This window comes from Hippocampus comes, unplaced genomic scaffold (genome assembly GCF_001891065.2).
Source record: "Hippocampus comes isolate QL1 unplaced genomic scaffold, H_comes_QL1_v1.1 scaffold345, whole genome shotgun sequence".
Classification (NCBI taxonomy): domain Eukaryota; kingdom Metazoa; phylum Chordata; class Actinopteri; order Syngnathiformes; family Syngnathidae; genus Hippocampus; species Hippocampus comes.
The window spans coordinates 1,857,111-1,880,588 of NW_017805538.1; the positions used below are offsets into that span (position 1 = coordinate 1,857,111).

The window sequence follows — 23,478 nt, forward strand, 5'->3', positions numbered from 1 at the left end:
TTTGCTGGGACTGGAACATGTGGAGGGAATTATAAACTGTTCAGATTCAATTTTCAGGCTTCTGCCAGACCAAAAAAAGCCCGATATCCCTGCAGGATGGCCCGCCGACATGTGCATTAATGTGTTTGTGATTTTTAATGATTAACCCTTTCATGCACCCCTGTAACCTGATAACATGATAAACTGTCCACTGTAGTGGCCGCTGACCCTGAAAGGGTTAATCTGATTACATTTCTGTCATCGAGTGAGTGGGTGGGGTTGGAGAGGGCGGATAACCTGTGAACACAACTCTCCCCCAGTGGATGCCCATCCCGTTGGCCTCCCCCTCTGCATGCTCCTCCATGGAGGTCAAGTCAAAATCAAGTCAAGTCGCATGAATGCCAAGTCGATAAGTTTTCGCCAAGCATGTCATAAAATTTGTGTCATGTTCTGTCTTGATTGTGTTCCGGCTCCAGCTGGAGTGAAGGGCGTTTCCCTGCAGCAGGCACACCTGTTCTGCGTTTTCCAATCCAGCCTTGCCATGCACTGCCAAGCTGCCTCGTCATTGTCCGATTATTGGCCCTGCTCACTGTTGTATTCTAGACCTCTTGATACCTTTCGTAGTCGCTCTCGTTTTGTCATCGAATCAATATAAGTATTTTCATTATTCCTTTAATTTGATCTTGATCCTTGGTTGTGCGTTGTTGGACTTTTGATATTTCATTTGTGTGGTGTCAGTGTTCTAGTGTACCTTGCCTTTGCAAGCACTTTTTGTTCATGCCTTGTTTTTACTGGCTCCTTGTGACCAGGGATTTCAGTTTGTACTTTGTTGGTGCGTTTTTCTGTAATAAATATTTCGTTACCACGCTTTGTCTGAGCCTGCATTTTTGGAATCCAAAAACATTCGGTTTGGTCCAGTTCCTAACAATTAGCGACTTAAGTTGACACGTGTCCAAGTCGTGACGAGAGTCCCCCACCTTAGAGCTGTACTGTATGAGGTGTAAAGAAAAAGATGAAAAACAAGGCTTCTCATTGTCATCAACTGGCAGGCTGCCAACAATGTGTGAAAAGATCCTGTTTGCACAACCCTTCTAAAGCAGTAAGTGTGTGCAGGCGGTTGTTAATGAGATACGGTATCTCAATAAACAAAATGGCTATCTGTAATATTCTACATGGAAAATGCATGCATCTCTGCATCTGCACCACCAAACCAAATCCAGACTTAACTTCACATCTCTCTTGTGGTTTTGAATTGGGACACACTTGCGCAAGTACTGCCGGCACCATGGTGAGAGGTGATTGAATAAACTCTACTTTTCAACATGATGAATTATTTAAAATCAAGTACCACATGTATGATTTCAATATGTGTTCTGAAGCTTCTCAGTGTTTGTAAGAATATTTTTTACCCTTCCAGGCCTGGGTGGTGCCTCTTGCACAAGAAACTTAAGCTCATAAAAAGAGGCTGTGCAAGTTTTGCCTGTCAGAGGGTCTTTCATATTTACAGGCAGCAACTGCAGATCATTCTCCAACAACCAACGACTTCTCCCCGGGTGAGGATTCCTTTCAATTGAATAACCCTTGCTTGTTCAACAGGATTTCCACCGTTAAGGTTGTCTTTTTATTTGAAGGATTTTCCCTTCAGTGAGCATTCACACTTAATACAGTGATCCCTCGCTACTTCGCGGTTCACTTCTCGCAGTTTCAGTGCATCACGGATTTTTCAAAAGTATTCATCAAAAAAAAAAAAAAAAAGCGAAAATGCCACGAAAGGTCCGCTAGAGGCAGCAAAAGTCAGCAAAACAACAGCGAGTCACATAGAGCAACATATACAGGACTACATGAATATGTTTACTGTATTTTTTTTTTATTTGTACACTAACCTAACCCATTTTATACATCTTATACATGTGTGTGTGTGTGTATATATATATATATATATATATATAAATATATACTCATACACATGTACGTATACCTGTACAGGGGGGGTGCCTTCTTCGTGGATTTTCCTCTTTCACGGTGGGTTCTGGTCCTACCGACTGCTGTCAGGCTGCTGAATAAAAAATAAAATGATGTGATGTGAAAAACAATTGTAAATGGTACAGCCACCTTATCTATATCTATATTTATATTGCACTTAATTGAACGGTGTACATTGAAACTGTAACATTTATTTTGTGAATGCAAACACTTTGTTTTTCTTCTTTCTTCTTTCTACCCACAATCTTGCTGCTGTAAATTTCCCCAGTGTGGGACAAATAAAGGATATCTTATCTTATCTTATTAACCGCAATAAGCGAGGGATCATTCTACACGTGAATCTGCATGCATGGTTAATTGAATTCGCTTTCGCCTCTTTTGGAAATGCATTTTTTTTAAACCACATTCTCATATTCTTATATAGCTGAGATCTCCCTGTCCATGACACTTTAAGATCAGTTGAACATGAAGCCCTTTCATTTCAGAGACTTACAGACCCAGCAAATGACTGGTTTCTTGTGCTTGGATGCAGGATGAAAAAGAAGCTCATCCTCGATGTGGACACAGGGGTGGATGATGCGCTGGCCATCATGATGGCCTTGTCAGCACCTGATGTGGAGATACTGGGGATCACCTGCTGCCATGGAAACACCCCCCTTGAGAAAGTCCTGAAGAACACCCTCCGGGTTTTAAAGGCGTGCAACAGGCTGGATGTAAGTAGCTCCACATTTCAAGCGTGATTGAACTTCGTACATGCTTTGGAGCTTTGATAAGCCATCGAATCCAAAGATCCCAGTGTACGCAGGATGCTCGCAACCACTCCTGTCCAACAAGCAACATGCCAGCGATTACCATGGGAAGGACGGGCTGGGTGATGTCCCAGATCCAGATGCTCCGGGATTGGAACTGGTACAGAAGAAAAATGGTGTGAAGGCCTTAATCAAAATGGTCAAGCAGAACCAAGGAGAGGTATGACAAGCGAGGCTAGTTTTCATCATTATTACATGCCAGAGTGAGTGTGACAGCTTGATGTGTCGTAATTATACCGCAGGTGACTCTGGTGGCCACGGCACCGTTAACTAACCTTGCAGTCGCAGTGCAACTGGACCCTTCCCTTCCCAAGAAGCTAAAGGCTCTGTACATCATGGGAGGCAACATTGAGTGTACGGCTCTCTCCTCCCCAAACATGCATTTGTACCTTTGTTTTCCCCCTCGGTGATCTGTTGCATGACATGCCATGTGATGCGTACAGCCAGGGGTAACACCACAACATGCGGGGAGTTCAACTTTGTTGCTGACACAGAGGCCGCCTATGTTGTTTTGGAACGCTACACTTGTCCCACCACCATCGCTTCCTGGGAGTTCACCTGCAGTAACAGCCTGCCATGGGTACGCCTCACCTTGAAGTTAAATAGGTCACTTTTTTTGATGCTTTGACTTTTTTGCCTTCTCTCTTCCCTCCTCAGTCCTTTTGTGACCAGTGGCTTTCTCTGAAGACTGAGAAAGCTGCCTTCATGAAAAACATTTCATGCCTCTCCAGGACGGTAAGAGTCAAGGCTGCATTGCAGCACATGCGTTAAAAGGGACAGACAGGTTCACGCAGACATATTTTCAGAAAGAGGCAGCGAACAAATCAATTGCTACTTCAAATTTGGTGGGTATCCAGGCACTCCTGCTTGTACAGCACGTTTTATGTACAAGCAATTAATAAGTCAATTTTCCATAGTATGTCCGCTTTCAGGCGATACAATTCAAGTTCGCTCAACCCACGATTGAGCGAACTTGATTGACATCTATGTGCTTATTCTCATGGCGTTGAATTGATTGCAACTGGACTGTCTAGAAAGTCCTGATCGGATTCAGTGCCCTGAAAATGAAATGAGCTGGATGGATGTGAAGATTCACATGCATCTCAGGGCATATTATTACTCTTCACGCAATGCCAGAAATCTCAGTCAGCGGACTACCAGAAGGAAATCACAGCAGGACAAGGCTTCAATGCTTGCGACACCTATGCCCTGGCCGCCGCCATCAATAACTCCCTCGTCACAGAGAGTGAGCAGGTAAAAGGCAGCTGCCTTTCCTTCTCAGTTGAGTTTGAGTTTTTTAACTGCCTGTGCTGATATTTTAGGTGGCTGTGACAGTGGAGCTGGACGGGGCCTGCACCCGAGGCATGATGGTGTTGGATTACATGGACCTGCTGAAGAAGAAACACAAGGTCACCATCATGAAGAAAGTCGACTTGGAGAAGTTTAAGCAGATGCTCACCAATTCACTCAAGTAGAGTGACTTGCAACAGCCAAGATGGGAACATTGAAATGTGTTTCATAAGTCAAATAAAATCGTGATTCAAAAAAGAATGATTGCTGTTTGTTTACATGCTTCCGCAAATTAACACAATGTTCCTGCTTCGCACTCTTAATGCTGTCAGCTGTTCCCCTCAGGTATTTCATTAAATTCGCTAAGATTTCTTGAAGAACTGTTCACTGGTGATGAAAAAAGTCTCAGACAAAAAAAAAAAAAAGATTGTTTTAGAGACATTCGAGACATTTGTCTCAAGGAGGGCTTGATTGTCGTTTGGTTTGTATCTTGATTTAAAGGCCAGTGGATGACATTTTGCCACACGGAGAACACATCTTGCAAGGCTCGGTAAAAAGAGCACAGTAAGTTTTAGGAGTGAGATCCACATGAAGCACAACAAGTACCGGTACGTCAAAAATGTCAAAAGCCAATGAGGTCTGGAGGCAAACAAAACGTGTTTGTGATTCTCAACTGGTAGGTCGGGACCCAAAAGTGCAGATTGTGGACAGTTACTAAAAAAAAAAAAAAAAAAATCACATATTTGTATTCTGATTTTCCCACGTAGCACATACAATATTGGGTAAGTGTCAGGAAATGTTACCTCATTTGTCCTCTTATCACTAGCTACTCTGCAAACAACTGCAGTGTAGCTCAGCCTTGGACAAGTGGACGTCATATACCTGTATATATATATATATATATATATATACATACACAGAGAACATGAAGAGAGCGTCAAGCATCATATTTATTGTGTTTATGATAATGAAAGGATTGGGGTCTTCTTTTGTTTCAGTGGCAGTGCAATGGTATCATGTTTATACCAAGTTCCCTTAGGCAAGTTTCACCATGATATCCCAAAGTGCCTTGGTGCTCCACATCATTCGTCTCTCTAAAATCACTGTCACCGCTCACTAGTTCATATTTTGGGGCTGCACGAAGAACAAAAAAAAAAAAATCTTCGGCCATCGGTCGTGCCTGAGGGGTCTTACAATCATATATTCGTGGACTGAATTTGGATCCCAATACGTGTATGTGAGCCCAAAATTTTTTGAGTGCGTGTGAGAGCGGTTTAGTAGTGTATGAGAGGGGGGGGGGAAAAATCAGTTGTCGTGTGAAAATAATGTGTGTGAGCATTTCTGTTGTGGGAGTGAGCGAAAAAAAAAATTCCACTTGTGTGAGTGAAAGCATTTTGTATGAGATGTAATCTTAACGGTCCCTTGTAGCAAAGAGTGCTGCACTTCTTGAGCAGGGGGAACGGTCCCTTACTCAATGCTCAGTATCCGGCAAGCAGATTAGCATCTGGAACAGCTGGTTGACATTTTTACATTTTGTCAACAAGGGTACTTGAATACAACGGTGCCGTTCCAAAGCTTTGGAACGGCATGATGAGCTCCCGCCGTCACACAGATGAGCTCCTAACTTGTGGCTTTGAGAGATGCTTTGGATCCAGCATTTAATTAAAGTGTTGCTTTTGCTCTGGAATTTCATCCAGTCCCGCTTTCAAGTCAGTAACTGAGAAACTCTGTGTGGGTGTGGTTGTTATATCACCAAAACAGATGTGTACTCCTGCTTGGCTGCACACAAGCAGCTGTGGAATGAACTGGCCACAGGCTCTCTTATAAGGGGTCCTTGTATCATGTAAGGACACAGATTTATGGCAGGTATTACGAAGCATAACATAAGCATATACAACTCACATCATGTCAATCTGAAACCTGTCGTGTCCATTCCATCCATTTTTTAATAGCACTTTTGTCATTAGGATCACGGGTAAGCTAGAGTCTGTCCAAGCGGACTCTGGGTAAGAGTGGGGTACACCAGGCGACATTGCCATAGAGGATGTTTCCCAATAGTTTCTCCAAGAAACAAATTTAAATAAAGCTTTCATTTAGCTTGATGCCTTGCAAGTAGGAGAACTGATTGGCTCCAGATTGTGAACACTGTAGTTCTGTCCAGTCAACGTGGGGCATGAGAGCCAGGCCTTACGTGCTGATGTGGCAGTCTGGCAGAGGCAAGGCACCGCTCCTGAAAAGTCCCAAATACAGTTGCCTGACAGCTTCTCTGGTTGCACACAGCAGCATGAGCGTCATATGAGCACTCAGAAGAATAAAACCTTTGTGGCTTTGTAGAAAAACAGGGCGCAACATGTACTGTAACTGTATGTTGAACAGATATGACACTTTCATTCTCATTCCAACCGAGCATTCCAAAAATATACAGTGTTCAACTTAGACCATGTTGTTTTCGAATCAACAAGACTAATTTGCAAATACAGAAATGGAAAAAGGACTTTGTGGTTTTGAAGAATTACAGACGGGCTCACTTTCCGCTTTGCTCCTACGCACCAAACTGTCTTTACCTAGGGTGTGTTTATTCAGATGACTTAAATCGTTATATCATCGTAATTCTGATCGGAATAGATTGTGGAGTCTCATTATGTGTAACTTGAATTAACGGTTTCAGGATTTTTTTTTCGTTGCTAAAAAAAGTTTTCCTCAAAAACCAGCATACATTGTGTTTACTGGTGGCTGTTGTGCAATCCTCCCCCCCATTTCCTCACACTAGCCCCACCCATGTATAAAAAGCAGGATGTCGCACAAGAAAGACCGACTTCCTCACTGGAGAGACCCTAGTAGTCTATGCCATCATACGATCTTGCCTGGCAGGTGAGTTGATTTATTTTTCCAGCCCTCTCTCAAAAACCTACTGAATAACTTCTTTTCAAACCCTTTCTGGACTAATCACATACCTGTGGTCCAAACTGGCATAGATTAAAATATATATATACATAAATTAATCCTTTCAGGGACAGAGGTTACTACAATGGACATCTTATCATCTTATCTGGTTACAGGGTGCATGAAAAGGTGAAACTTAGCTTCGAGTGAAGTTTGTGAGTTATGAACTTTTTATGTGGTCTTTTTTTCTTTCTTTTTTTTTGTGGTCTGTTTGTTTCATAGTCTGGAGGTCTCTTGGCGTTTCTCTTGAGTGCTTTTGAGATGTAAAGTTGCACACAAAAAAAAGTGTTCCCCGTCATTTTTAGCAGAGTTAAAGCAACCGTGAGCTGTTTTTACATTCCTTCTTGAAGATATCCCAGGAATGTTGCTAAACACAAATGACCCAAAGAGGCCAGAGCGCAGAGCTGTCGTGAGCAGCCAATCTGCATTGACGTTCCTCTAGATGATTTAATTTGTTGCAGCTGTGAATGTGCATTCAGAGAGGATTTTCATGACCTTGCGGCCACGAGTCATTGCCAAGTATCCTCGCTCTGCTTCTTCCAGAAACAATGAAGAAGCTGATCCTCGATGTGGACACAGGGGTGGATGATGCTCAGGCCATCATGATGGCCCTGGCAGCTCCCAACGTGGAGATATTGGGGATCACCTGCACTCACGGCAACACTCCCCTACAGAACGCCCTGAGGAACACCCTCCGCGTCTTGAAAATCTGCAACAGGCTCGATGTGAGCATTTACTTGCATGCATGTTAAATAGTTGCCGGTTCTTGGGCTCAAACTTAGCAATGTCATGCATCATAGATAAAGGTGTACCCCGGCTTTGAGGAGCCTCTACTGTGCAACAAAATACATGCAGGAGACTTTCATGGGAAGGACGGGCTGGGGGATGCCCCCGATCCAGATGCCCCGGGGCTGGAACTGGTGCAGAAGACTAATGCTGTGGAGGCTATCATTTCCATGACCAACCAAAATCCTGGGGAGGTGAGTCCATGGAAAATCTAAATTAAAAAAAAAACTAAACAAAACAAAAAAAAACATATGTATTACATCCACCCATCCACATCCATCCATTATCTGAACTGCATAACCTGATGAGGGTTGCAGGGGTACCGGAGCCTATCCCAGCTTTCTTCGGGCAGTAGGCGTGGCACACGCTGAACTGTTGCCAGCCAATCGCAGGGCACACAGAGACAAACAAACATCACGCTCACATCTAGGGTCAATTTAGAGTGTTCCATTAACCTGCCATGCATGTTTTTGAAATGTGGGACTACACCGGAGTACCTGGAGGAAACTCACACAGGCACGGGGAGAACATGCAAACCCCACACAGGAAGGCCAGGGCCGGATTTGAAACCACAAACTTTGCACTGTGAAGTGGACGTGCTAACCAGTTGAGCACAGTGTCACCATATGTATTACATTCATTCATTCATTCATTTTCCGATCCGCTTTATCCTCACAAGGGTCACGGGGGGGTGCTGGACTCTAGCCCAGCTGTCTTCGGGCAGTAGGCGGCGGACACCCTGAACTGGTTGCTAGCCAATCGCAGGGCACACAGATATGAACAACCACCTCCCCGGTGGCCCAGTGGTTAGCGCGTCGACCTCACAGTGCAGACGTACCCGGTTCAATTCCAGCTCTGGCCTCCCTGTGTGGAGTTTGCATGTTCTCCCCAGGCCTGTGTGGGTTTTCTCCGGGTCCTCTGGTTTGCTCCCAAATTCCAAACACATACATGGCAGGCTGATTGAACACTCTAAATTGTCCCTAGGTGTGGTTGTTCATATGTATTACATCGGTTTGATTTTGGTATTTTTTTCTATTTATTAATTTTTTAAAAACATTTTACACTCCTGTTCAGACCTTGATTAATTTTGCAGAAGATGAAGTGCCTCATGTGCTGCTGAGGTCCCAAAAATGTTCACTTTCTGTATTTACTTGATTTAAAAAGAAAAAAAAAAAAAGTTAAATGAATGGCCAAAAAAAAACATCACTCAATGACACACAAAAATATTTAAAATAAATTACAGATAATGGGGCAGGAGTAGCTGAGAATAATCTGCCTTTCAATAGAGAAATTCTCGTCAATATGGATGTTACCTGTTTTGTCAGTGCTTGTGTGGGCCTTCTCCTGATACTCAGGTTTCCTTTCACATTCCAAAAGAATGCATGTTAGGTCAAGTTATCGCATGCCATCCATTTTCAACACTGTTTATTCTGAAGAGGGTCAGGGTAAGTTGCTGGAGCCTGTCCCATCTGATTTGGGCCAAAAGGAAGACAACACCCTGAACTGGTCGCCAGTCAGTCGCAGGGCACATATAGAGACAAACAACCATTCACACTCACATCCAAACCGTCACTGAATGAGAACCACACTGTCCACATACAAGTCAGGCAAGTGTACCGCTACACCATTACCGACAATGTAATCGCATGCCAAATTACTAATTGCAAATCTCAAGGAAGCTTTACTAGAATAAAGGAAAAATGTTGCTGTATTAATAATATATTTTTTAATAATAATAATAATAATAATTTTTCTGAAAATGTACACACGCCCATATGTTCAAGTTCAAGTCAACTTTATTGTCAAATGTGCTCTGTGTGCAACATACAGCACAGATGAAATTTCTTTCCTCTCAACCGCAGGAGAGAGAGGAGCCGCTGTAGGTTCCCGCACCGCCATCAACAGAACAGTTCACATAAAATGAAAAAAATAATACAACACAACACATAAGACACAGACAGTCGTGCAATCTTAACCCCTTTTTCTGCATGCACTTTGTTGTTTGAAGCAGTTATAGATGAAAGAGGAGAGAATCAAAGTGTCCTTTTACCAGTGGATCAATGACGTCAAGCTGAAAATGTATACACGTTTGCTACAAGCTAAGTTTGAAAGCGGACAAGAAGCTGTAGCGTCCATTGATGAAAAAGAGATTGGCTCACATCATGTAAATTCGCTTCAATTCCAAGCGGCGACTCCCAGTTCCACATACGCATCTGCGCTCTGCGATGACCCTCCTTTCTTCTCATCGGCTCCACAAGCCATCCATCCATCCATCCAGCCGCAGACTGTCCAACAGCACCGACATTTCCGCTGAACAAAACGGGCTGTGAAAAATTATGTGAGTGTTCAGTGAGTGAAATATAAAAAAAAAAAAAAAAAAAAGAAAAACAGGTGTCTACATTGGTGTGTAACCCATGGGCTAGAGTGGAGCTAATTAAGTTGCAGTTGGAGCTGGCAGGAAAATCTATCTAAAAATCACTGAATAATCTGTCGAAAAATCTCTGATTAACTCGTCACTGTGGGCAGAATATTTCCTCAATTCGCATGTTTGTACATTTCTTAGACTTAAGTGTCCTCTTTCAGAAAAAAAAAAAAAAAAACACTTGTGTTTCGAAAACATCATTTTGTAACTTTAATTTGATTTGAACCTAGGAGAAGTCACAAAAACGCCTCGGTTGACCTGAATGTGAACTTTACTGCATTTATCTGACATTTTCATTTGATTTACTTGCAATTTAACCCGCCCTAATTCAGTTATTTTTCTTAATCCGATATAAAAAAAAAAAAATGACAACATGCTCGCGTTCACCAAAACCTTGTCATTCTAACAAGTCCATTGTGGAATCCGTATCTTAAACTGTTAAATTGGGAGAGCAAGTTGTTTCAGGTGTTTCAGGTTAACTGTAAATTTAACCTGCATTAATTCAGGCATGGCAGCACAGTGTCGATTGGTTAGCACGCCCGCCTCACAGTGCAGAAGCTGTGTGTGTGTGAGTTTGCATGTCCTCCCCGTGCCTGCATAGGTTTTTGCCAGGTACTCCGGTTTCCTCCCACATTCCAAAAACATGCATGGTAGGTCGACTGACACTCCAAATTTTCCCCAAGTGGTTGTTAGTCTATGTGTGCCCTGCGTTTGGCTGGCAACTAGTTCAAAGTGTATCTACTCTCCGAAGACGGCTGGGATAGGCTCCAGTACGCACCGTGACACTTGTAATGGATGGATGAATAATCCCAACACTTGGCAGCTATGTTGGCCATTATGTACACCACAGATTCTTGTCTGTCGGCGTCCTTAATGGGGCGGCCATATTGGCAAAAATATTGGGTACACCCCAGTTCTTGTGTCATGTGCTCGATTCAAAGCATTCCAACTTCAAACCATGGTGCTTTCCACCTTGCAAGAGTCAGTTGTCCCATTCAAAATTTCCTAGTGTCAGAAATGTTTTTTCTATTAAATATTTGATCTTTGATCTTATGTAGCCTATAGCACTACTATAGCAAGTAAAATTAAGATGCTAAATTATCCAGTCCAGGCAAGGTGTACGCCCTCTCTCATCCAAAGTCTGCTGCGATAAACTTCAGCTCACCTGTTACAATGGATGGATGATTAAATTGGAGCCTCTGGCTATGTTGTATACTTGTGATTTTTTTTTTCCTCCCAGAGTAGTATTCTGAGATTTGATCCCTGCCTTTTACAATCATGTGACAAATATTTCCACAAAAGATGAATTCATCATTCAATTTACAGTTCAGATTCATTTTAAAGGGTCGTCCTTTGTAAAGTAATACAATGTAAAAATGTGAAGCGTAATGCGATTTCCCTGTGCAGGTGATCCTGGTTGCAACAGGGCCCCTCACCAACCTGGCACTTGCTGTCAAAATGGACCCGTCGTTGCCCGCCAGACTGAAGGGCATCTACATCATGGGAGGCAACATAGAATGTAACTGGCCCATTTGCAATTTATGCTGACCGCCCACCAAGATGTTGAGCATGACGGACACCTGTGTTTTCTTACACGTCAGCAAGAGGGAACACGACCGTGTGTGGAGAATTTAACTTTCTGGCTGACCCTGAGGCCGCCTACATTGTTCTGGAACGCTACACCTGCCCCACCACAATCGCCTCATGGGAGTTCAGCTGCAGGAACAGCCTGCCGTGGGTGAGGAGCATATGTCACTTCTAGTGATTTCTGAAAGGAAGCAACATTTTTCTATGAGCGTTCCATGGTCATAGAAAAAAATCATATCTCCCTGTATTTGTGTGCCCTAGTCCTTCTGTGATACCTGGCTGGCCCAAAATACTCCAAAGGCTCGTTTTATGCAGACTATCTATGCACACACCCGCAAGGTAAAGATGATTTTGCGTAGCACCTATTTACACATCATGTCAATTATGTTTAAGCTTGCAATGTTACGACACATTGGAGAGACTCTATAGATCCCCATTTTTACAGGTTAACCTGTTGGCTTTGTAGATGGTTCAGACAGATCGGTATCAAAAGGAGCTGGTGTCAGGACCTGGATTCAACACGTGCGACACCTACGCTCTGGCTGCAGCCATCAGTGACAATGTGGTGACGGAAAGCGAGAAGGTCAGCGCTTCTCTTCGATTCTTAATAAGGTGCATTCGGCTCCATCAGAAAGATGAGATGTGAAGAAACATACGTGGCGTTGCTGCTGCAGGTGGCCGTTACGGTGGAGCTGGAGGGAAAAAACACCAGAGGCATGATGGTCCTGGACTACATTGACGCGCTGCACAAGGAGCATAAGGTCACCATCTTGAAGAAAGTGGATCTTGAAGTGTTCCAGCAACTGCTGATGAATGCACTGAAGTAGCAGGCGCTTAGCCATCATTTTAGAAGCAGAGGCAATAATGGTTGCTAGTTACATGTTGTATGTGTTATCCAGTTGACCGATTTTTATTCTGCAAAATGCCCAAAAGTGTTAAGCACGCCTCTTCGAATTAAGTTCAGTGAAGGTGATAAATGTACATTATTAACTCCATAAAAATCTGCTCTATTATTTTCCATCCATTTTCCGATCTGGTTTATCCTCACAAGGGCCGCGGGAGGTGCTGAAGCCTATCTCAGCCGTCTTCGGGCAGTAGGCGGGGGACACCCTGAACCGGTTACCAGCCAATCGCAGGGCACACATCGTCGAACAACCATCCGTGCTCACACTCACACCTAGGGACAATTTGGAGTGTCCAATCAGCCTGCCATGCATGTTTTTGGAATGTGGGAGGAAACCGGAGTGCCCGGAGAAAACCAACGTTGGCACGGAGAGAACAAAATAATATCAATATTTAGCAAGAGACTAGAGAGCAAAAATGACAATGACGAGCTCAAGAGGTCTATAAAACAACGCTTGAGAATGGGCAGCAAACCAGGTCAATAATCTGACAGAGACTTGACAATTAGGCAGTCCTTTAATACATGGTTCACTGACGAAACATTGGCAGCAGGTGTGCACGCTGGAGGGAAGGCCCTCCCCTGATACCTGGTGGAGACACACAAGAACACAATCATAACACCAGCAAGTGTGTTGGACACAAATTGAAAAGAATGGGAAAGGGTTTCGAATCACTTTTTATGTATTTTAGGAAGACTAAAACCTTGATTTCAAACATGAGCTCAGACTTCGGAAAACTGATCAACATTTTTGTCCATTTTTGTCCAAATTTTGTTTCCAACATTTCCCCCCAGTAATTCCCAAAATGTACAAAGATGTTGCAACTTTTGACTTGTCCCAACAGGGATTGCCACAGCAAGTCACTCTCATTATCATTTGACCGCAGTTATTACACCAGTGCCCTTCCTGACGCAATTCACATTTTCTGTTATACAATCTTTTGGAACCCTTTCCCGAAACTTAGAGTGCCTGGTATCAATTTGAAATCCGAAGAAAAAAATGTCTAAATGAGTTATTTTTTAAACTCACTTTATTTCACAAGACACATTCACCACAATTTAATCTCAAGTGAGTAGGACCACTGCATACATTTGTTCCTTGCAAAAGTTTCCCCTTTGTTTTGTGCAAATGATTACAAATAGGCCAACATTCGGAAAATATTTACATTCAATGATTACACTGGTCAACAGCAAATTTTAGTCTGTGATGACTTTATGTGTTATTGAAGGTTTGTTTGATGCAGATTGTTTTTTAAAAATGCCTTTTTTTCTCGCACATCTGGTTTTTGAGACAGTTTCATTTTTTGTTTTTAAGTTTGACCGATATAATCTTGGGCAATACAGATTTTTACAGATTTTTGTCATTGATAGCTCTGACAAATGTTCCCTCTAAACTCCGATCTTGAGAAATCGTGTACTCCTCTCAGCGCAAAGAGTGACGCTGACGCGCACCACGCACATGCATTACATTTTTAGACTCATTCCTTCATTTCCACCCCAGGTTAACCTACGATCACTTCCCTTGCAGTTTCTCTTGCGCAAACGAGGGTGCCAGTTGCTCTTCAAAGGTTGGACGCATACATTGACACACACACACACACACACACACACACACACACACACACACACACACACACACACACACACACACACACACACACACACACACAGACTGACACACAGCACTTACGAGACACTGGAGGTGACATGCGGACCGCTCGAATCAGGATGTCCAAACACGGGCCTGGTTTATGAGCCCCTTATATGAGGCTCTTTCATGCGTTTCAGACAGGGTTCACCTGAGCCGAAAACGGCCAGGGGCCTCGGATCCTCAAGTGCCTATAAGAATAAAAAACAAACAACCAAAAAAAGAATCCCAATATTTTTATTTTCCTGTCAATCACTGTACATCATTCACATCCAATGCCCTTTGTCAGAGGACAGACAGACTTGCTGCACTACAGCAAACAAATCCAACCTCTGAGTCCTTCAAATTTGGTCATGACATCTTGCAGGCTTTCAATTACTCCTTTTCCACCCGAAAAACAAAACTATTGGTGCTCGTTTGGTGCCAGGGCCAGTGTTGTGCTTAGTTGGTGCTTAACACGTTCTTACAGAGAACGTGTATGGTTTTCCACCGGCAAAGAGCAAAGTAGGAGCGGCTTCATTATGGAACTGAGCCAGAGCCAGAGCTAGAGCCCATTTCGGTGGTGGAAAAAGAAAGAACGAGGGCTAACCTGGGCAGTGGCCCGGAACTAGCACGAGCACAAGCGCGGTGGGAAAGGGCCTATTATCGCGTGTGTTATCTAACGGTCTAGTGGAAAATGAAGAAAGTTGCAGATTGGACCAAAAGAGACATTCCATTTATAGATGAAAACTATTTTTTGTGCCAAACAGTTTGGCTTTTATTTTGGAAAACTATTCATTTTCCACAATGTTCCCCGCCTTTTGCAGTTCAGATATAGACAGGACATGTGGAACAGACTGCTCCCTCTCTGAGACAAACCGATGCTTGTGGGCATGTGCGGTGTAACACGTGAAGACCTCCAGATTGAACATTCCACAAGGCACAAAGAGATTTGTTCTTCATCCCCAAAGAGGACACACACATTCTAGACTCGAGATTCTCACTCCATCCCCGCCCCTCCCAAAAAAAGGAGCGGCACCAAGTTGCAGATGTCTTTTTATGTTTTTGTTTTGTGTCTCATTATAGTCTACGGATTGCATTATGAAGTTGAATTAGTTTGCATGTAGAAGTGTCACAACTTCGAATTACAATGTGCTATTTTCTTTCAGAATCATTTGTGGTTGAGTTGACTGAATATTTGTTAGTTTTCAAAGATTGATGATAGGCAATGTATGTCATTTTAAGGCATTTAATCAAAGGTGGGGCACTTTTGGTTAATTTCACCCTTTTTCTTTGAAGGGAAAATTTGGGATAACTATGCCACTCCCGTCTCCCCTCAAGCTGCCACACAAAAATGAGGGAGCGGCCTAATTTTGAGTTTGCAAGAAGAGCCTTTGTTCTCTGCTTTTTCTTTTTTTTTTTCTCTTCCCTCCACAATTCTGAGCCGCAGCGCTAGCCAGATGCCACACCTGCTCTGAGTTCTCCTCCTTTCTTGGCCCTCTACGTGCCAACGGGACGCCGGTCCTCTGGGTCAGCTCCTTTCTTGGTTCCTGCCTCTACTCGATGCCAGGAACTTCTCTGGAGTCTAATAATTTTCAATCCACAATTGGTTATTGCTGTGTGCCAAACGCTTCCTCCCGCAGCCAGTCTACTGCAAAAAAAAAAAAAAAAAAAAAGCCCCCAGAGTGGGACACACCCGCCATTGGGCGGCTTCATTATGGAACTGAGCCAGAGCCAGAGCTAGAGCCCATTTCGGTGGTGGAAAAAGAAAGAACGAGGGCTAACCTGGGCAGTGGCCCGGAACTAGCACGAGCACAAGCGCGGTGGGAAAGGGCCTATTATCGCGTGTGTTATCTAACGGTCTAGTGGAAAATGAAGAAAGTTGCAGATTGGACCAAAAGAGACATTCCATTTATAGATGAAAACTATTTTTTGTGCCAAACAGTTTGGCTTTTATTTTGGAAAACTATTCATTTTCCACAATGTTCCCCGCCTTTTGCAGTTCAGATATAGACAGGACATGTGGAACAGACTGCTCCCTCTCTGAGACAAACCGATGCTTGTGGGCATGTGCGGTGTAACACGTGAAGACCTCCAGATTGAACATTCCACAAGGCACAAAGAGATTTGTTCTTCATCCCCAAAGAGGACACACACATTCTAGACTCGAGATTCTCACTCCATCCCCGCCCCTCCCAAAAAAAGGAGCGGCACCAAGTTGCAGATGTCTTTTTATGTTTTTGTTTTGTGTCTCATTATAGTCTACGGATTGCATTATGAAGTTGAATTAGTTTGCATGTAGAAGTGTCACAACTTCGAATTACAATGTGCTATTTTCTTTCAGAATCATTTGTGGTTGAGTTGACTGAATATTTGTTAGTTTTCAAAGATTGATGATAGGCAATGTATGTCATTTTAAGGCATTTAATCAAAGGTGGGGCACTTTTGGTTAATTTCACCCTTTTTCTTTGAAGGGAAAATTTGGGATAACTATGCCACTCCCGTCTCCCCTCAAGCTGCCACACAAAAATGAGGGAGCGGCCTAATTTTGAGTTTGCAAGAAGAGCCTTTGTTCTCTGCTTTTTCTTTTTTTTTTTCTCTTCCCTCCACAATTCTGAGCCGCAGCGCTAGCCAGATGCCACACCTGCTCTGAGTTCTCCTCCTTTCTTGGCCCTCTACGTGCCAACGGGACGCCGGTCCTCTGGGTCAGCTCCTTTCTTGGTTCCTGCCTCTACTCGATGCCAGGAACTTCTCTGGAGTCTAATAATTTTCAATCCACAATTGGTTATTGCTGTGTGCCAAACGCTTCCTCCCGCAGCCAGTCTACTGCAAAAAAAAAAAAAAAAAAAAGGCCACCAGTGTGAACCACGCCCGACTTGGTCTGCAAGGCCAACCTTTCTGGACACGTGTGTGCCAAGTAGTCACTTCAGTGCACCTCTGAATAGTGGCACAGACCCCACAGCAAGGTGTACTGGACCTCTCAAGTGTGTTGTGGTCACCTTTACCCGAAGTTGGCGCATGAGCTGTCTCACAGGAAGTTGTTAGCGGTCAGCAGTCTGCAATCCCAGATTGCAACCAGAGCCGTTGGGATATATCTATTTTATTTTTTTGTGTATGCGGATTGGACAAAGAGGAGATCTGAGCTCTGCAATCGATTGCTCATCCCCAAGGAGCTGGATTTTGGTCAACATAAACTGAATTTGGAAAAAATCAGTATTTTTACTTGTGAAACAAAGCGTGAAAAGTCAAGCCATCTGAGTCTGTTTGAAAAGATTTTAATTTGTATTTGTAAAACTGAATGTGAAAAAATATTCTGAATTGGCTGGCACCCAGTTTAGGGTGGATCCTGCCGACTGATGGATGGATACATTTTTCGTGAGGAATTGCAAGTCAAATTGTACAGTTCTTTCGGTGCATTTATTCAAGTTTAGCCATTCAAATTCAAATACAAATGATTCAGAGCCAGTGTCTGGTGGCACGTAGTTCAGCCCATACACCAAGCTCGGCACTCCATTAATTTATAATCATCATGCAACGTGCTTCGCATAATATAACGTTATTGGAAGTGTTGCACTGAAGGTGACTCATCATTTAATTGAACATAGTTAAGTCCCACTTGTGATCGGTGCCGGCTGGTTGCACCTGTGATACGCCCGCACGTCAAACTTATTGAAGGGACCTCAAATATCTGACACAACTGCCTCACAAATCACCAGAGCATCCATCTATCCTTCAACTACCCCCCCTCTGACGTATTATGGACCAATGGATTTAAATTGTAGTTTATCCATTGTAAAGATGAATGGGAAGACTCAGCAGGAAGTCAAAATTCAAGAAAACATTTTATTGAAAGAGATCTGGAATGTGTGCCTCAAGAAAAAAAAAGTTGTTTTCCTCACGTCAAGAAAACAAAAGCACAACAAATGTTTTCTCATTTCTTTGTGTGTATATATTACAACCTCACATCATTGTATTTACAAATTATACAAAAAGAACTAAAAGCTCATTTCCTCTTTTCCTGCAATGTCGCCACATGCAAAAAGAGGTTTTGAGTCAAACACAAAACAAATGGGAGTCATTCCAAAGTCAGAACCAGTCCTGTGAAGTGATACGTTGTCACTTTGAAGCTGTGTGCAAACCAACCCGACGTCCATCTTCCATCGCACCGCTCCTACTGGACTCTGTACTTGTAAAACCAGCAGAGACCTTGAGTAAAGTTCCAGCCCAGCGAGATGGAGAGGATGTAGAGGAGCGCCAGTGGGGCGAAGGGGTACAGCAGCACAACTGTGTTCTTCAGGAATGGCAGAGCTGTTTGAACACGTTTGAACACGTTACACATTGCACTGACAGACAGACAAACACAGACTAGTTTGTTTTGATGTAATTGATTTGCAGACTAAATGGAGGTGAGGGTGCTCACCACTTGGACACATTTGGACTGGAGTGGATAATCTGCTGCACTGACTGTCACGAAGCTGCCTTCACTAATTCACTTTTAATCTGGTGTTTCATCCTAATCTCTTTTTGAAATCAAAGTGGCTAACATGCTTCCTTCCTTCCATCAAAACTCAAAATTTAGATTTTCGTCACTTGCTCTTAATTACCCCCAATACCCCATTTTTTAACAATCAATGAAGTTGGAATGGTGTACAGCAATCCCTTGTTTATTGTGGAGGTTATGTTCCAAAAAGAATCCATGAGAAGTGAAAATCCCTGAAGTAGTCAAAGCCTTGAAAGATTAACCATGTTATAGCGAGGGATTACTGTATTTCATTTTTATCTTTAATCACACATTGTTTTCAACAATATATTTTTATTGAATTTTTAAATTGTAAAAATGACAAAACTATAACATAAATGATTGAAATAATAATCAGACTAAATGAAGACATCTTTCATAAAAAAGTATGAAAAACAAAGCGACAATTAATTTGAAACTAAGGCGTAGAAAAAAAAGTAGTGTGTTTCCGGTAACCAGACCGACTGAGAATTTCTACGTCGAAAAAAAAATTTACGGTCGGCATTTTTTTCAAACAACCCTCTACATTTTTGTGTAGAGGGTTTACATCGGTGCAAACTCACGCGATATTCACGTTGAGCGCGAGCGTCGTTTGCCCTGTCGTCTGTCAACAACATTGAAATATGGCGGCGGCCGCGATCTCCGACGACAGTTTAAACCGCGTTTTCTGTGTTACAGTCGCGTGCTCGCACCGTAATGTTAAGAAAATAGCATCCATTGATGTACCGAAAAAATTCAGCGAACTATTTGATGAACACCACGGGCCGAGTAAAAACGGAGGGCGGAGGAGGATGGCGGCGTGCACCGGCCCCCCGAGTCCGGAGCAGGGAGAAAACTAAATCGGTGGCGCCGGCCGCGGAGTGGCGGGTTCAATGTCTTCTTGTTTTATGTTTTATGGTTATTTTGTTAAAATTTTTGATATGGGGGGATTAAAAAAAAAAACTTTGTCTGACCTACCGACCCTATGCTGAAATTTCATGTTGCCGGAAACACACGATCTTTTTTGTTTGGCCTAATGTTGTGCAAGGGCTCCCGTCCATCTATTCAAGTCCGAAATGTCATCACCACAAAGAGGGCGTGATTCCATCTCAGGTTCACCTAAAAGGTGTGAAATGTCATTGTGTCCAACACAGCTACATAAATAAAGATGTATCGTGTTGTATCTAGGGGTGTCAATATATCGCATTAATTGAGAACAATTAAATACATAATTTAATCTGTAACTTTATTGTTTCTGTTGTTGGGTTGCCTTTTTATAATCTCCCTTTTCATGTGTTGGCTTCCTGTGTTCGAGTAGTTGAGGGTGGGGAAACAACTGTCAGTCACAGCCTGAAGCGGACATTGATTGGCTGTCATTATGTTTGGGCTTGTTTAGCATAAGCTGATTGGCTCCCATTGGAGTTGGGCGGGTTAAGTAAGTAGCGGTGAGGAGAGGAAAGGTGAAAATGGAGGAGGATGTGAGAGTTCTCGGCACAATGAACGGAAAATTTACTTTTCAAAAAACGCCCTGACAGCACTATTGATAAAAGTAGAGTGTTGTGCTTAATTTGTAAGGATGAGTTTGCTGACCACCGAAGCAGCTCAAGTTTAGCCTCCCACATTAATGCAAAGCACCCAGTGGCGAGTGCATCCACAGCTAACGTTAGCACCACCAAAAGCGTTAGCAATATAGCGAGCTGAAGCAAAGCTCTTCGCCAAACTAATCTCGAGGAGAACACCCGGCGTACGAGGCATGAAGTCAGCATAGCTGCTGTGTCCTCAGTAGCCTATTAGAAGTGTTTGATGTTTATTTCAGCACTTTATTTTGTCATGATGAACAGTATTATTTCTGAAGTGCTAACTTACAGCACTGTGATTTAAGGGTCTCTTATTGATTTTTTGTGATCCGAAGCAAGTTCAGTGTTGAGTACTTGTATTGCTCAGAAAAGTGTTCTTACTGTTTTTGATATGTTAACCTAAGCACTTTTTATGGACCTGATGTTCTATTTTTATTTTGTAATTTTTTTGAGATTTACAAAAACTAACACAACGGTGATATTCACCCTGGTGGTCGAAACTAAAGGTTGCAGGTCAGACTTGGGACTAGTCTCAACTACAGCAGCAAGTGAATGGCTAGGACTGCATCTATTCAAGTCTGTTTACAAACAATGAAAGACTTTATAATGCCACTTTTTTTGGCTTTTGATCTGCCTCAATAATGTAATGAATTAAAAACAGCACTAATTGTATCGTCCAAAAACTGTCTCCAAACTCCTTGGAGAACGTCCTGTTTACCTCACAACGTCCATGTGATCTTCTCCAAAGGTAAATGCAGATAGAACTTCTTAAAACACTTGACAATACTTGGTTTGCCAAATTACCTCAATGACAGTGCAACAATACAGCATTTCACACACAAAAAATAAAACACTCACCAGGTGTCATGTTTTCTGAAATGAATTGCAACAATGTGTGTATTTCAAATGGAAAGAGGCCTCACCGTTGTACCCCAGGAAGGTGATGTAGAGATAATAACCGATGGCTATCAGCCACAAGGTGTTCCCCACAAAGTAGCCGAGGAACCAGTCCGATTTAATCACGATCACATCTAAAACACACAAGGACCACAAATTCAGCTTAAACCCCTTTCACGCTGTTCGTCAAAATGAAATTTTTCCTTTTTTTCCCCCTGCCTCGGTCGTTATTTTGTGTGAAAGCCAATGAAAAGGAATGAGGGTGATGAAGGCTTCAGGGAGCACCAGAGGCCTGGCGTTGATGTGTGAAAGGGGAAAAGGGCTACACTCAAGTCTCCCACATTACTGTGTCAAAAGGAATTTTCGCTGTTCAACAAGTACCGTATACAGCACATCAAACGCTGGTGATGACTTTGTCATGTTCGAATATTCTCAAACACAGTCAAGGAAAGAAAAAAAAGAACGCAACATTTGCTCTTTCAAGGACATTCACTATGAAAACACCAACTGGACAGCAGATTTGAACATTGCACAAAATAAATAAATAAATAAATAAATCCTTTCATTTGGCTAAACCATGTATTACTCAGACATTCATGTTTCAAATTATGTAAACCTCTGTTCTTAGGGGAGATGTCCGAGCGGTAGACAGAGAAGTCCAAGGTAGCGAGTTCAGTGTAAACAGATGATGAACGGGAAAAGAGTGTCGAAATAAAAGGGTGTGGAGTTATTCGTATTAATTTACAACCAAATGACTTTTGCTCGCATAGTTTATAGAATGGATACAGAATCTACAAATGCTCACACTCAAAACATGTTTGCTTCTGTACTGTATTTAGTTATTTTTCTACTTTTGGGCAGTCGTTTAAAAAAAAAAAAAAAAAAACATTACACACCCATCCATCCATAATTTAATCCGCTGATCCTCACAAGGGTTGCGGGCGAGCTGGAGCGTATCCCAGCTGATTTTGGGCAGTAGGCGGGTCCTGAACTAAGTGCCAGCCAATCGCAGGGTACACATACTGTAGACCAACAACCACAATCACACCTAGGGACAATTTAGAATGTTCGATTAACCTGCCATGCATGTTTTTGGAATGTGGGAGGAAACCGGAGTACCCGGAGAAAACCCACGCAGGCACGGGGAGGACATGCAAACTTCACAGGGGAAGGCCCAATTTTCTCTGGGTTCTATAAAATGCTATATTAGTCGTCCCAGTTTAGTGTGAAAATGAAAAAAAATAGTCCCTTTGTGATGATGAAAACTTTTCACTGAGAATGACTGATTGGATTGATACACTTACGGTTGATGAAAAACAGCTGTAGGAAGTGCAGAATGACAAGGAGCGGGTAGAAAGCATTGAGGTGGACATCAAACGCGTAACCCCACTCGACATCAAACTCGCGGCTTGGGTGTTTCAGCAAATATTTGTTGCTTATCACCCTGAAAAGATAAACAATTACTTTCACAGCTCAACAATCTTTTTTTTTTTTTTTTAACATAGCATTTATTGCATTGGCATATCTCACCACATGAGGGTTGATATGAGGAGACCCACTCCTATGCAATCAACAAAGACCACCCACAGCAGTAGCTTCAATGTCTCAAGAACTCCCATGTCCAGCACCAGACCAAAGCCTATTGTGGAAACTACATGTACACATGCAAGGAAGCCAAACATTAATCATTCTACCGTAACCAAGTAACATCATCAAGTACTCAAGTGATGCCAGACTTGCCGCATAACCAGATACTGAGCAGGACCAGGAAAGCGGGGTCATCCCGGGCCCACTGGTCCTTCGTCTGCTTCCTGTAGTGGAAGTTGCGATAGACTCTCTGCGGTGACGTGAACAAATAAAGCATCTGCCACAGGGCGAATTCAAAGTCCATCTGCCTGAAATGGAGCAGCCTTCGCAGATACTTGTAGCGCTTGGCGCCTGCTGTGTGACGTGCAGCATCCCTCGAACCAAGGGAACCATTGCTGTGTTGGCTGGTCGTTGGCAACATGGACCTAAAAATAACTGTCACAGCAGAAATACGTTCTTGGAGTATAGAGGACTTGTGTTTGTATTGGTGTTAGTGTTAGTGTGTGTGTGTGTGTGTGTGTGTGTGTGTGTGTGTGTGTGTGTGTGTGTGTGTGTGTGTGTGTGTGTGTGTGTGTGTGTGTGTGTGTGTGTG

At 42.9% G+C, this 23,478-nt stretch overlaps 3 protein-coding genes across 3 annotated transcripts in view; 2 read left to right on the forward strand and 1 right to left on the reverse strand.

The window, feature by feature from the left end:
• The first annotated feature begins 1,114 nt into the window (after nucleotides 1-1,114).
• LOC109520849 (inosine-uridine preferring nucleoside hydrolase-like) lies at nucleotides 1,115-4,322 on the forward strand. Its single transcript, XM_019878377.1, has 9 exons — nucleotides 1,115-1,274; nucleotides 1,397-1,532; nucleotides 2,495-2,675; nucleotides 2,752-2,931; nucleotides 3,014-3,125; nucleotides 3,215-3,351; nucleotides 3,429-3,506; nucleotides 3,909-4,025; nucleotides 4,094-4,322. The coding sequence occupies exons 3-9, from the start codon at nucleotides 2,496-2,498 to the stop codon at nucleotides 4,244-4,246; spliced, it is 957 nt and encodes a 318-aa protein (XP_019733936.1). The 5' UTR covers nucleotides 1,115-1,274; nucleotides 1,397-1,532; nucleotide 2,495; the 3' UTR covers nucleotides 4,247-4,322.
• Nucleotides 4,323-6,825: 2,503 nt separating this feature from the next.
• LOC109520938 (inosine-uridine preferring nucleoside hydrolase-like) lies at nucleotides 6,826-12,823 on the forward strand. Its single transcript, XM_019878564.1, has 8 exons — nucleotides 6,826-6,932; nucleotides 7,548-7,729; nucleotides 7,805-7,984; nucleotides 11,620-11,731; nucleotides 11,814-11,950; nucleotides 12,061-12,138; nucleotides 12,266-12,382; nucleotides 12,474-12,823. The coding sequence occupies exons 2-8, from the start codon at nucleotides 7,553-7,555 to the stop codon at nucleotides 12,624-12,626; spliced, it is 954 nt and encodes a 317-aa protein (XP_019734123.1). The 5' UTR covers nucleotides 6,826-6,932; nucleotides 7,548-7,552; the 3' UTR covers nucleotides 12,627-12,823.
• A 5,399-nt stretch (nucleotides 12,824-18,222) lies between these two features.
• The window catches only part of unc50 (unc-50 homolog (C. elegans)), a 6,396-nt gene continuing 1,140 nt past the window's right edge, over nucleotides 18,223-23,478 (reverse strand). Inside the window, exons 2-6 of the mRNA XM_019878491.1 lie at nucleotides 23,040-23,321; nucleotides 22,830-22,950; nucleotides 22,604-22,743; nucleotides 21,326-21,433; nucleotides 18,223-18,635 (exon numbers count right to left, since the gene is read on the reverse strand). Of these exons, the coding sequence (XP_019734050.1) occupies nucleotides 18,499-18,635; nucleotides 21,326-21,433; nucleotides 22,604-22,743; nucleotides 22,830-22,950; nucleotides 23,040-23,307 (774 nt within the window). The 5' untranslated portion in view covers nucleotides 23,308-23,321 and the 3' untranslated portion in view covers nucleotides 18,223-18,498. The remainder of the gene's footprint in view (nucleotides 18,636-21,325; nucleotides 21,434-22,603; nucleotides 22,744-22,829; nucleotides 22,951-23,039; nucleotides 23,322-23,478) is intronic.

Coding starts and splice junctions, on each gene's coding strand:
- LOC109520849 (XM_019878377.1), top strand. CDS start 2,496: ATGAAAAAGAAGCTCATCCTCGATGTGGACACAGGGGTGGATGATGCG. Junction 2,932..3,013: donor TCAAGCAGAACCAAGGAGAG/GTATGACAAGCG, acceptor ATTATACCGCAG/GTGACTCTGGTGGCCACGGC. Junction 3,507..3,908: donor TTTCATGCCTCTCCAGGACG/GTAAGAGTCAAG, acceptor ACGCAATGCCAG/AAATCTCAGTCAGCGGACTA.
- LOC109520938 (XM_019878564.1), top strand. CDS start 7,553: ATGAAGAAGCTGATCCTCGATGTGGACACAGGGGTGGATGATGCTCAG. Junction 11,732..11,813: donor CATGGGAGGCAACATAGAAT/GTAACTGGCCCA, acceptor CTTACACGTCAG/CAAGAGGGAACACGACCGTG. Junction 12,383..12,473: donor TGGTGACGGAAAGCGAGAAG/GTCAGCGCTTCT, acceptor TTGCTGCTGCAG/GTGGCCGTTACGGTGGAGCT.